General features: G+C 36.6%; 1 protein-coding gene across 5 annotated transcripts in view; it reads left to right on the forward strand.

Moving 5' to 3' along the window:
- RAPGEF6 (Rap guanine nucleotide exchange factor 6) overlaps positions 1–13,058 on the forward strand; it is a 218,324-nt gene that overhangs the window by 190,177 nt on the left and 15,089 nt on the right. For all 5 annotated transcript variants that reach the window (XM_060008898.1, XM_060008900.1, XM_060008899.1 and 2 more), the window contains 2 exons: positions 1,940–2,063; positions 7,850–8,070. In XM_060008898.1, coding sequence (XP_059864881.1) covers positions 1,940–2,063; positions 7,850–8,070 — 345 coding nt within the window. The remainder of the gene's footprint in view (positions 1–1,939; positions 2,064–7,849; positions 8,071–13,058) is intronic.

Here is a 13,058-nt window from a genome sequence, read left to right on the forward strand (position 1 = left end):
TTTTTATAACCTTGCACATATTTACCAGTTACTATTGTGTTTGTCTCCAATAACTCCGTAATCTAGATCCTTTATGAGTCTTTCTGTTGTCTTTCTTTTTTTCCTTGCATTTCAATCATGTTGAATTTTCTCCTGATGTACCTGGTTATTTTTGACCAAATGGATGTTGTGTATAAAGAAATACAGAAATAATCTAGGGTTTCAGACAATATTACATTCCTCCAGAGAGAATTAAAGCTTGCTTCTGCCAGGCAGCTAGGGGTGCTAGCAATCCAAAAATCACCTTAAACCCTTTTCATATTTTGAGATAATTTAACACTGAACTTTTATCCCAGTCTGCATTTAGTTTATCTTTAGTCTGAGGATATATTATAGGCCTTCAAAATCCCAACCCAAAACATTGAAGATTTATCTAGACTTAAGTTGTTCTTCTCTAACTTCAAAGGTCATGGTGGCACTACTCAGTTTTTCAGCTCATCATCCCCTTTTCTGAAATCAGCAGATGCTGGGTCAAGCACTGGGAGATGCTAAACTTGCCACAGATCTTCATTATTGCTTCAGATCGTCACAGCCTTGATAGTTTTTTGATGACTTAAAACATTTTTTTTCTATTTTTGTCCAACTTTTCTAACTGTTCTTAGCAGATGTGTTGTGCCAATTAACTAGTTGTTCTGCCCCCACTTTCATTATCACTCCTTTTTCATAAGAAAATATCATTATAGGCTTCAAGTATATTTTTCTGACATGCTCCCTCAAAACATGTTTATGTGACTTGAAAGTATTTGGGGTTATCATTTTGTTTTCAACTCATGTTGAGACCCTGAACAATTTATATGTCCAATGGATAGGTGCCATTTACTACAAAAAGGGAGCCCACCATGTGTTCCAGACCCATGTGGTTCTCAAACTTGGCTTCAGGGACTTGGAATTCCACAGACACCTCAGGGGCTATGTGGAAAATAAATAGGGTCAGACCAACTGTTAAAGACAGGTGTGATAAAAAGATAGTTAGATTACCCTTTGAACATATAATTTTTTGCCTTGTGGTTTGAACTGGGTAAGCCAACATATGGGCTAAGTCTGGTCTCATTCCTGTTCTCGTCAAAGAAAAGTAGACCATTTTGAGAGGTGTATGAGTTTTTTTCCTTAGAGAACTACTTAGTGAAACAGAAACAAAAACCATGGAACTTACAAACAAGCAAATTTGTGTTTAATGATTAAAGTCATGCTTGTAAATTCAAATCCTGGGGAAGAGAGGATGCATGGCAGACTAGAAGATGTCTACCCCTACGAGCCAGCCACCTCTTAATTTTAACTAATTATTACCACTTGGAAGACAGACCTATCAATACTTATTATTTAATCCCCCACCTACCCACCCCGCTTTTTTTCTTCGAGAGAAGTCAGAAATTCTTGTTTTCTTGGGATGTCTTCCACTTCTTAAGTGTTGACAGCTCATTTTACAATTTATTTAAGTACCGTAAACCATAGAAACCTTACTAGATTAGTTAAGCCAAAGGTCACTGTTTGTGACCTCTGGCTAAAACCTAAGTTTTCAAGTGCTCTACTCTGCTGCCCAAAAAAACAGATGCATGTACTTGCCTAAGAGTGGGCTGAGCATCTGGAGAATTAGATTTGAGGAGCTGTATTTTTTACTAGGTGTGCCTACAGCATAATGAAATGGCTTTTAGAAGCTATGCACAGTTTCTCACTTTCCAATAATCATAATCATTACTTCCATAGGAATAGAATTTCTCTCATTAGCTCATTCCCTGGGAGCAGGATTAAACCATCTATGGGTTTATCAGTTCTTGAAAACAAAAGTGACAGTTTGATAAAGAAGGTTCTGATTTGTGCCTCCAAAAATAACTTAACTTCTGCTACTTTTATATAGATATTTTAATTTTGGAAGTTAAAAAAAGTTACTTTTATTCTATAGGAAATGATTCCAAAGTAGATGGTTTAGTAAATTTTGAGAAACTCAGAATGATTGCCAAGGAAATTCGTCAAGTTGTTCGAATGACTTCTGCTAACATGGACCCAGCTATGATGTTCCGACAGAGGTATGTCATTGAAGTGTGTAAGTGTTACAGAGTGGCACTGAGCATGATATAATATTTTCATTTATTGACCATCTGCCATTTGTTACGCAGTGTACTAAGTGCTTTACAGATGTCCCTCTCAAGTAATAGTTTGTCACTATAACCTTTAAAGGTTGGTAGTAGTATTGGCCTGCCTTTTACATATGAAGAAACTGAAGCTCAGAGCAGTTAGGTAATGTGTCCAGGATTACATAAATTGCTGAGATTTGAACCCTAGTTCTCTATTACTTTTTTGAGTACATAGATCTGTATTGTTATTGTTAATTAAAATGTCATCTAACTTAAATGTTTAAGTTGCTGATCTTTACTGAAGTTATCACACAGGACAGATGCTTTCATCTGGTTTCTAACAAAATGTATGAAGTATTAGTCTTCTATTTTTACTGACTATGTCTTTTTATTGAATATTTTTAAAGTTCTATTTCTGTCTAAGTTCTACTTTATTCTTTTAAAATATATTCCTTGGTTTCAAGTCATGGTACTGCTGTTTATTTGTATGTAAATTCTTTAACGCAGTTTAGAAAGTGCCAATTTAAGAATGCTCCATCTCTAATAAAAATGAAATAAAAATAAAAATTGCATTCAATATTAACCTGATCTTCTAAGAATGCTTTTTAAGATTCATTTTTAATGTAATAACAAATGTCTCCTCAAATTATATAAAACATAAAGTATGTTGTCAAGCTGTCCCCAGTAATTTCTGTAATTTTTAGGGTAAAAAGTTATTAGGGTTTTCATTTTTGGTCTGATTTTCTTCTGGGCCTTTGTGTATAGCTTCAGTACCTAAGAGCTTTAAAAATGAAATGTTTACCCAGGCAGACACAATTCTTGTGGCTTGAAAGAAATATAGCCTACTAAGGAAACAACAATACTTGGTTTTTTAAAAGTTAGAGATGGAGTTTTTGTAACCAAACAGAATCAATGTGTGTCAGGATTGGTTTTTTTATTTTTGTTTTGTTTTGTCTAAATCACCGTTCAGGAGTCTTTGTTTTTATAAGTAGTTGACCTGATTGTTGCTCTAGTGTAGAAATTCTCAAAGTATGGAGGAAGGGGTATATCATATCTCCTCTTCCCAACCCATCCCACTTCTGTCCCTGAGAATCACTACATGTAATGAGGGGTGTCATTGCTCATCAGTGTAGAAGCAGAAAACAGTAAGAACCAGGGACCAAAGCAGACCTGGAGGATTTGTTTCTTTGTTTTTAAGTTTTTGTTTTTGTTATATGTCCCTGTACAGTGGCCCCACCACACCCTGTTGTCTTACACAGACATCCATCTACTCATGTATTTTAGCACCCTCGTTCCTCAAGATGATAATGACTTTGTGAGCCTGCCAGACCAGTTGATAATATTTTAAGTACAATGCTTCAGAAATGAGCAAAGGAGGAAGAAACTGAGGATGAAATCAGTGAACTTGGCTGTTTCCTTGGGAATGGCCTAGGCTAGAGTAGAATGCAGTATAGGAAAAAATAAAACATAATTAGATTAGACTGAAGTTTTCCTGAATCAGTTGTGTTTGTCAGCTAGTACTGAAATGTACTAGCTTTCTTTAAGCAAGTAATTGTCCAGTTTGGTGGTGTATAATATCTTGTGTAGACAAAGTACCCCTTTTATTTTAACAGTAGTCAGTGTACTTACTGAAAAATAGAATTTTGGGCTGGCCAGAGCTGGAGCTTATTGGATACAAGCCAGAGATATAATGAGACCAGTCAGGATTGGGGGGAAGGGGCAAAAAAATAAATGAGAATAAAAATTTTAAAAAGAATCTTGATTCAGCCCAATTGTAATGTAAGGAGATACAGGATCATAAAGATGTTGATGATATATTTATACTTACATTTTAAGTTGAATTTGCTGGTCAAAATTTCTTGTTAATGCACATTGTAAGAGAATTTCTGCACTTAAAAATGAAATTATAAATTTTTGTTTCTTGTAATTTCATCCTCGCTTAAATGTATGGCTCAAAAATCCTTTTTTAAAAAAAAGTTCAAAAGATCATATTCCTTAATTTAAGGTTTCCCTGAAAACTTTGAATTCAAAATTCATAGTTAGTAAATGTTTTCCCTTAAGCTTCTTATTAACATAAGCCTCTAAATGAATTAGGTATTAAAAATATAATTGGTCTAAAAAAATATATTATAATTGGTCTAAAAGCATACTTTTAAATAGTGTGGAGTTTTTTGGCCTTCAGTACGTATCATAATTCATTTTACCCCCTTGTATTCCATTAAAGTCATTTTACTGTTAAGCTACCTTTTTTTTCTAGTAAAATTTTTCTGTTCTGTCTCCATAGTTTCTCTGACTCACGACTGTTGTCTTTTTTCTGTGCTTTCCTATTCAAACACATGCTTCAATGTTTGTGGCTCTTGCTTACAGGAAGAAGAGGTGGCGGAGTCTGGGGTAAGTGTAGAGACGAATGCAACTGGAATGAAGGTTGTGCAACTGTTAACATATACTGCATCCTTTTCATTAATGCACGCACGTAAAATAGCATGTGTTCTATTAACCCTGTCAACCTACATTCCTGACAAATAAATGCCTTTTGCTAACAAGGTTAAAATAGTGTTAGAACTAGCTTTTTTTCCCTTTACTTTTCCATTGTTGACGTCCCATAAGTCCCTTTTAGATTTTATTTAGCAGGGTCAGTTAGATAATGATGACGATAGCATATATTTATTGTGTGCTTCCTATGTGCCATATACTTCTCTGTGCACTTTATATTAATTATTTAATTCTCCAGCCACTCTGTGAAATAGATAATGTTATTCCCATGGTACAGATGGGGAAGATAGAGTTGTCCAAATTCCTAGAGCTCACTAATGGTGGATTCTGATTCATTAATGGTGGTAGTCTGATTCCAGAGTCCACACTATTTTCTTTTATTCACCTGCCATATTTTATAAAAATAAATGTTTAAGTGTATTAAAATGGGTAAAAGCGTTTATAAAGATTACATTTTTCTATCAGTTTTCCAAAAGGGTGCAGCCTTTATCCAAACTATACTGTAATATTGAGTTTGTAAATAATTGAAATAGAGGATGATTTTAATTGTTCAGATCCACTAATACCATGAGACATACAGCATTGAGTTTTAAATTCCTACCACTTTTAATTAACGACTCCCTTATCTCTCTTAAAACTGAAATAGAATCAGACCTAACAACACCTTTTGTTGTCAAGTAGGTTCAGATCTCTGCTTACAGATCTGTAATAGATAGCTAAGTATCCACGTAGAAATCATAGAATGTTTGGGATCTTATAAATCATCTATCTGATCCTTTCATTTTTAGTTGAAGAAAAAGATGGGTTTTGTGGATGAGGGGATTTTAGTTGAAGAAAAAGATGGGTTTTGTAGATGAGCAAAAAAGAAGAATTTTGCTCTTTTAAGATTATAGTGAATCATTAAGTTAGATGCTTTTATATTACATATAAGAAGGATTTTTTGTGAGCCACTTACTTTGAGTCTTGTCTTATTTGTGGTCTTTTGTTTTCTGTTGAAGCTTGGTGAACTTGAATTTCCTTCTGCTTTCTTCCTTCTCTGTGTTTCTTCTGTGTTTTCTTCTATACTTTACATTTATGTCTTTGTCTTTTCTGGTTCTTCTCATTGAAGATAGAAATTGATTCCTAACGTTACTGTTATGAAGAAGAATACTTGAACAGTATATCTTAGTGGGGATTTTGGGGTGTTTGAATGACTTATGTAACACATTCACTGTTTATTTAGCTTTAGGGTTGATTTGTATGATGTTTGCAGGCACTAGATATTTTTGTTTTTACATCAAAGCATTTTGAAAGTAGCTTAGAAGACATTGTCATTTATCATGAGATTTTCACTTATTAAAATTTTGTATGTATCTTGAATTTCTGGACACTTTTTTTTATATCAGCTTACATAAAATTATTAAATACTTGTATTCAAATTTGCTCCTAAATATTGGGGCTTGATTTTACTACATTTCTTTGAATCTGAGGCATCATCAGTTGTTGGGACCACTGTTGTTTTATGTACCACGAAGAAAAGTCACTGCAGTACCTTGTTAACACTGAGAATTTTTTAACTTTATACTTGTTAAAAGAGCTCTTATATAAACATAGGTATGTGTTTTTATCACATAACACCTTTTTGCATTCATAAAAAGGAAAATATAAAATATAAATTGGTTTAGGTCTTTCTTAAACTTCTTCGTATTTAGAATATGAATTTTCTGAATCACTTTTAGAGTTACTAGTTTCTGGGGTTTTTTTTTCCTCACACAGTATTGCCTTTTGTGCCGTCAAATATGTTGGTAATGCCACACTTCTTAAAACAAGCCATAAAAGAACAAAAAGCTGCTGGTGCTGGGCTCTTAGGTTGGCTTTGCAGATATTTAGGGCTAACTTCCTTTTGACACCTGCTTTGGGAATGTTGTTGAACTTGTTAGATTCACTACATCCTTATAATCATTTGGTTCCTGGAGGTTAAGGGAGTAATTCACTAATGCCATTGGATTTTTTCCAAACCACTCTGAAAGTTTAGGAGTTTCTGCATATGTAAGTAGCAACAACCACATCACAGTTTCTGCCTGACCAGTAGCAATTGAAAGTTGCCATCAAATGTAAGACACACTCTTTTAAAGATCTTAAAATTACAAAAGAAAAGTAACATTTTTTACAACTTTATTTCACTTAATTTATAATGAAAACATTAGAATTTTAGTTGTTTGTTTTAAATGGGGTATGTGAGCACGGAAAAAACAAATTGTTTTATGGTTGTGGTATGTGTATTTAGAATATCTTTGGGTAATTGGGAGGCTAACTTAGAAGACCCATAGATATCCTTATTATTTTAGAATTGGCAACTGCTTTTAAAATAAAAATTGTCTAGAACCTTGTGTTTGCTATCCTTGTTACAAAGGAAAAATAGCATTGCAGTTCCTGTTTTCCAGTGGTTCTAGATGTGGTTATTATAGAAAGAAGTCTGCCAAAAAGAGTACAGTTGGATGTGAAGCTATAGCTTGTTTCAATTGTAGTTATTCCTACCCAGCTTGTAGTTTCATCACATTTAGAGGCATTGCAAAAGAAAGATCCCATATCCCCAGTCCAGAAGCCACATATTGCCCAACCATTTCATATGTGAGTAGAAGCATTGAGTAGCTTTTTATTGCATTTTTGATCTCTGACTATATTGAATTGAGTATAAATGGTGTTATTTTTCTTACTGGTTGTTCTATTTGAATTTTGGTCAAAATCTGGTTACTGGTAAAATCGGTGAGCATGCTCGGACTGGGCCAGCTATATACAAGAATGTTGATGGCGATAGCATGTCCAAAGCAGCATGTACAAGCAAAGCTGCTCTAGAAACTCCCCTGCTGAAGAATCCTGGTGCAGAGATCTGGCTCAGGGTGGACTTGTCCTGAACTAGGCTCTTGCCGTATCTTCAGAGTGTGGATGGCCATAGGGCCAAAGGAATGCTTATACTTGTCACAGTTGTGCCATGGGTTGCAAAGGCACCAAACACAAGTCTGATGGAATTTGTTGCTTTGGGGGGAATTGTTAACTTATTCTTTTGAATTCTGAACTTTGCTGAATCTGAAAACTCAGAACATTGCCATATGTGCCACATTACTTTGCATTAATGCTCTTCATCTTTTAACTCATTTGCATCAGCATGCAGTTGCATTAACAGAACAGAATTCTTTTAATTTTCAATCTGCCATACTTAATTCTCATCTTTACAGCCCCTTATTGTGATCTCCATCTTCTTACAGGTCACTGAGTCAAGGCAGCACAAATTCAAACATGCTGGATGTTCAGGGAGGTGCTCACAAAAAAAAGGCACGCCGTAGCTCTCTGCTTAATGCTAAGAAGCTGTATGAAGATGCCCAGATGGCAAGGAAAGTGAAGCAGTATCTTTCCAGTCTGGATGTAGAAACAGATGAGGAGAAGTTCCAGATGATGTCATTGCAATGGGAGCCTGCATATGGTACCTGTAAGTATAAGTTTTCACTTACGTGACACTAAACAGCACAACAAAATAGAAATTTGTTGCTCTAGTGTTATCCTGAAGTCCCAAGAAAATTAACTTTCACTCACCAAAGTTTACTGACATACCTCAAGCATCATGTGATCATGTTAATCAGATACTGAATTCTCATCCATTCCTGATGATTACTCTGTGCAAGAAATGGAGTGATGTAGTTCTTTAAAAAGCATTTTGAAGTCTTCTTATAAAAAGCGAAACATTATAGAGGAGCCCTTCTCTTTGAGAATGTTCTGATCTTCATCCCTAAATGAAGAGTAAAATAAGTGAAAAATTTCTCTTTCCTAAAATTTTACAGATAATATCATTTACCAACTGAAAAAATACAATAAATTTAATTAATATACTGTTAGAGATAATAGGTGTATTATAGGCATCAGTAAATAAAGTAAAACAAGAAAAATTAGACGTATTCTAATATTTATAAATAGAAAATATGAACAAAATAGAGCCTATTCTCAATACTGTTTTTTTTTTAAATTAAGTACAAACAATAGAATGTATGTGTCTCTGGGTCAAGGAAATCATGAGTTGTAAAAGCAGAGATCAAAGATGGTAAAATATATTGTGTGTGTTATAACAACAAAATAAAGATGATTGTACTTCCATTATAAGTGAGTATTATCTATCTATATATATGATTAAATATTACACCAGTAAAAATCCCAGTATGATGTATAGAACTTGATTAAATGTTGACAGAATATATGAGGGGGAAGGTTCAGTTTTTCTATTTCTGTGTTCCTAATTGATAGAGGGAAATTGTAATTATCATGGGTTGACCCTGAAATTGATAAATGATATAGTATTTACATAGTAATCGAAAAAGTATGTCAATAGAGTAGAAAAGATAAAATGGAAATACAACCAAGTACTGATTTTAAAATTCAGATTCACAGTGAATTTTAAAGTGTAGGGTAATGAGCCATTCAGTAAGTGTTGTTATAAGAACAGTATCTTGAACACTTTTACCAATAGGAAAATGAATGGGTTGTGATGAAAAGAACACCTACTAAAGGATGGAGACAGAGTTTGGGTCTCATTTATTACCATTTGAACAAGTTTCTCTTCATCTTAGATCTCTTGTTTTCCTAATTGTAAAAGTCAAGCAAGTATTGGTACTGTGTTTTATCTCAGATTCTTTCTACATCAAACCTATTAAATTAAGAGAAAGAAATAAAATAATGAAAGCTAACAATTACTGAGCGCTCTCTATATGCCAGCAACCATGCTAAACACTTTTATAAACCTTGCCATTTACTCCTCCTCACAACAGTCTGTGAGGTGTCCAGTATTGGGATTGTGCAGCATGTATTACAATGGAAAAAGAACTCACACAGATATCAAAACACTGGAGAATAGTTAAGTACACTGCTTCCTTATCAATACAAAGAATGATATATGGCTGTTAAAAATAATAAATGTATATAGACTTGGAAAGTATCTGGAAAAATTTCTTACCACCTGGTGGGATATCAAGAAGTATCTGCTATGAGAAAATGGTACATGTCAAAAATAAAGACTGAAAAAGTATATAGAATCTTCAAATTTTATTCATGTTTTAAAGTTCAAAGCCATATACACACTTATTAAATATCTCTGACGCTGCTTTGAATGATCATCAAAATTATTTTTTCCCAAGTAATGCAGTATAGACTTCATCATCTTATGGTTACTGAATGCAATTTATTATTCCTGCTTTTGTCTGATAAAAGGTTGGGGTTTTTTTTGTTTTGTTTTGTTTTTTTGTTTTTTCTTTTTGCGGTATGCGGGCCTGTCACTGTTGTGGCCTCTCCCGTTGTGGAGCACAGGCTCCAGATGCGCAGGCTCAGCGGCCATGGCTCACGGGCCCAGTCGCTCCGCGGCATGTGGGATCTTCCCAGACCGCGTCCCCTGCATCGGCAGGCGGACTCTCAACCTCTGCGCCACCAGGGAAGCCCGAAGTTTGTTTATTTTATCTTTTGTTTTCACTAACTGCTTTTCTTTGTTCCCTAAATATGATTTGGAATATTCAGAAGCATAGAAACCTTTTTTATGCTTTGCTCATTGTTAAAATTTTGAGGCCTAGGGACTTCCCTTATGGTCCAGTGGTTAAGACTCTATGCTCCCAATGCCAGGGGCCTGGGTTCGATCCCTGGTTAGGGAAGTAGATCCTACATGCATGCCGCAACTAATGCCGCAATGAAGATCCTGCACAAAGATCCTACACACGACAACGAAGATCCCGTGTGCTGCAACTAAGACCCGGCGCAGCCAAATAACTAATTAAAAAAACTTTTTTGACTCCTAGAAAGATCCCACATACCAACTTCTGCGTTCTCTCTCTCCTCCCCCCACCACGCGTTCACACACACCTGCGATACCTTTCTCCTCTCACACCCACCTTAGACTTATCTACTTCTTTTTTCATAACACTAAATGGTGTCTCACTACCATTGATTTTAATACTGATTTAAAATGAGAAAACCTGTGGGTCTTTCTTAAACTGAAAGTTAAACTGTTTTGTGAAAATTTAATTCAGTTCATGTTGCTTTATTTTAGTTTGAGAGTCTTTGATTTTTATTGCATTATTGATTTTTAAATGTTTAAATAAATTCCAAACCCAAATAATAGTTGATTGCCAAACATTATAGAATTTGGTTCTTCATAATAAGTATATATGTTTGAGTTTTGACACTCTCCTGTGACCTCTTTTTTTATATTCAAAGTAGTCTGTTGATTTTTTTCTTTGTACTATGGCAACTATTAAAATAAGATGTCAATACGGAATTGATTAGTGTTGGGGGGAAAATATTTCACGGCTCTAACCAAAAGTTGGTAACATCTTGGATTCAGCCAGTTGATGCGCTGCTGCCTATTATCCCCTAGGAGCACTTTGCTTTGACTTTTTGAGATATTCTTATCACCCAAAATATTCTCTAGGTTCTGATAATAAAAGCATAGTAGCTAACTATTGTAGCTGTGCTGGGACAGGTTAAACACTTTTATCTTGGTGTTTAAAACAAAAATACCATGGAGTATTGAGGTTGGACCTGCATTAAAACCACCCTGAATAACTGCCTGAAGAATTAAAATTACTAAAAATACTACCTGAAGGAAGAAGTTTTTTCTTTGGGCTATAGCATTGATTTTATACAGAGGAGGCAGCTTTTTGTTTCTTAAGCCAGAGTTCCTAGTTTTTTGTTTTGTTTTTGTGGGTTTTTTTTGTGGTACACAGGCCTCTCACCGCCGTGGCCTCTCCCGTTGCGTAGCACAGGCCCCGGACGCGCAGGCCCAGCGGCCATGGCTCACGGGCCCAGCCGCTCCACGGCATGTGGGATCCTCCCGGACCGGGGCACGAACCCGTGTCCCCTGCATTGGCAGGCAGACTCCCAACCACTGCGCCACCAGGAAAGCCCAAGAGTTCTTAATTCTGATGTTCATCTTCAAGTATACTAACCATCTACTTATAAATATCTCTGGTATTCCTATGTGTAGCTGTTGAAATAATTTCACTTACTTATTCAAAAACTACCTGTTAAGCCTCTGTTTTCTATCCATCACTGGACACACAGGGATATAGTAGTGAACAAAGTAAACAGTCCTTACAATCATGTTAGTTATAGCCTTGTGGGGGAAAGAGACATTAATTGATTAATCTCACAGACAATTGTATTGTTACAGTTATCAATGCTGTGAAGGAAGGATACAGGATGCCTTAAGAACATAAAACGGGATCTAATCTAATAGCTGCAGAGTGTGGGTTATTAGGGAAGCTGGATCATGCAGGGTCTAATAGACCTTGTTTTAGGGATTTGTGTCTTTATCCTGAGAGCAGTGGCAAGTCATCTAAAAGTTTGTGTAGGGCATTTGGAGAAGGAAAGTGGCACGATAGGGCTTCCCTGGTGGCACAGTGGTTAAGAATCCGCCTGTCAAAGCAGGGGACATGGGTTCGAGCCCTGGCCCGGGAAGATCCCACATGCCACGGAACAACTAAGCACATGCGCCACAACTACTGAGCCTGTACTCTAGAGCCCTCAAGCCACAACTACTGAGCCCGCACGCCACAACCACTGAAGCCCACGTGCCTAGAGCCCATGCTCTGCAACAAGAGAAGCCACCGCAGTGAGAAGACCATGCACTGCAACGAACAGTAGTCCCCCCAACTCGCCGCAACTAGAGAAAGCCCACGTGCAGCAATGAAGACCCAGCGTAGCCAAAAATAAGTAAAATAAATTTTAGAAAGAAAATGGCGCGATCAGATTTTCATGATGGAGGAGTCATTGCACTCTTGTATGGAGAATGACTTGAAGGCATGCTAGAATTGTTACAGTGAGGGGAGTATTTCAGTAGTATAAATGAGAAGATGCTAGCTCTTTGGGTTCCAAGTGCTTCTGGGCTTTGGTGCACACATGGCCAAGTTCAGGAACCACACCATGAAGAGCAAATCCCATACATGGCACAGAAATGGCATCAAGAAACCCTGATCACAAAGCTTTGAATCTCTGAAGGGGGCGAACTCCAAGTTCTTGAGGAACATTAGGTTTGCCAAGAGGCACGACAAGAAGTACCTGAGGAAGATGCTGGCCAAAAACACCAAGGCTATGAGTGTACCTGCCAAGGCTATATAGGATCTTATAAAGCCCAAAGAGGTCAAGCCCAGATTGCGAAGGGCAGTAGCCACAAGCTCAGTTGACTTGACTACATCACTCACCCCAGGCTCAGGGAAATGTGCTCATTCCCACATCACCAAGGGTCTCAGCCTCCGCTGGCCAGAGGCCAAGGTTCAAATCAGGGCACAGGATGCAACTGCGACTCTGGCTCTGGCTCCCAAAGGTGGCCTAGGCACCAACAAAGGCTCTTCTGTCGCCAATATGAAGACAGGAGGACTGATGTGACCCCTGGGGTATTGTCTGCATGGGACGGGTGTCATCCTGTGTTATTTGTAGAAATAAACC

Source organism: Delphinus delphis, chromosome 3 (genome assembly GCF_949987515.2).
Source record: "Delphinus delphis chromosome 3, mDelDel1.2, whole genome shotgun sequence".
Taxonomy (NCBI): domain Eukaryota; kingdom Metazoa; phylum Chordata; class Mammalia; order Artiodactyla; family Delphinidae; genus Delphinus; species Delphinus delphis.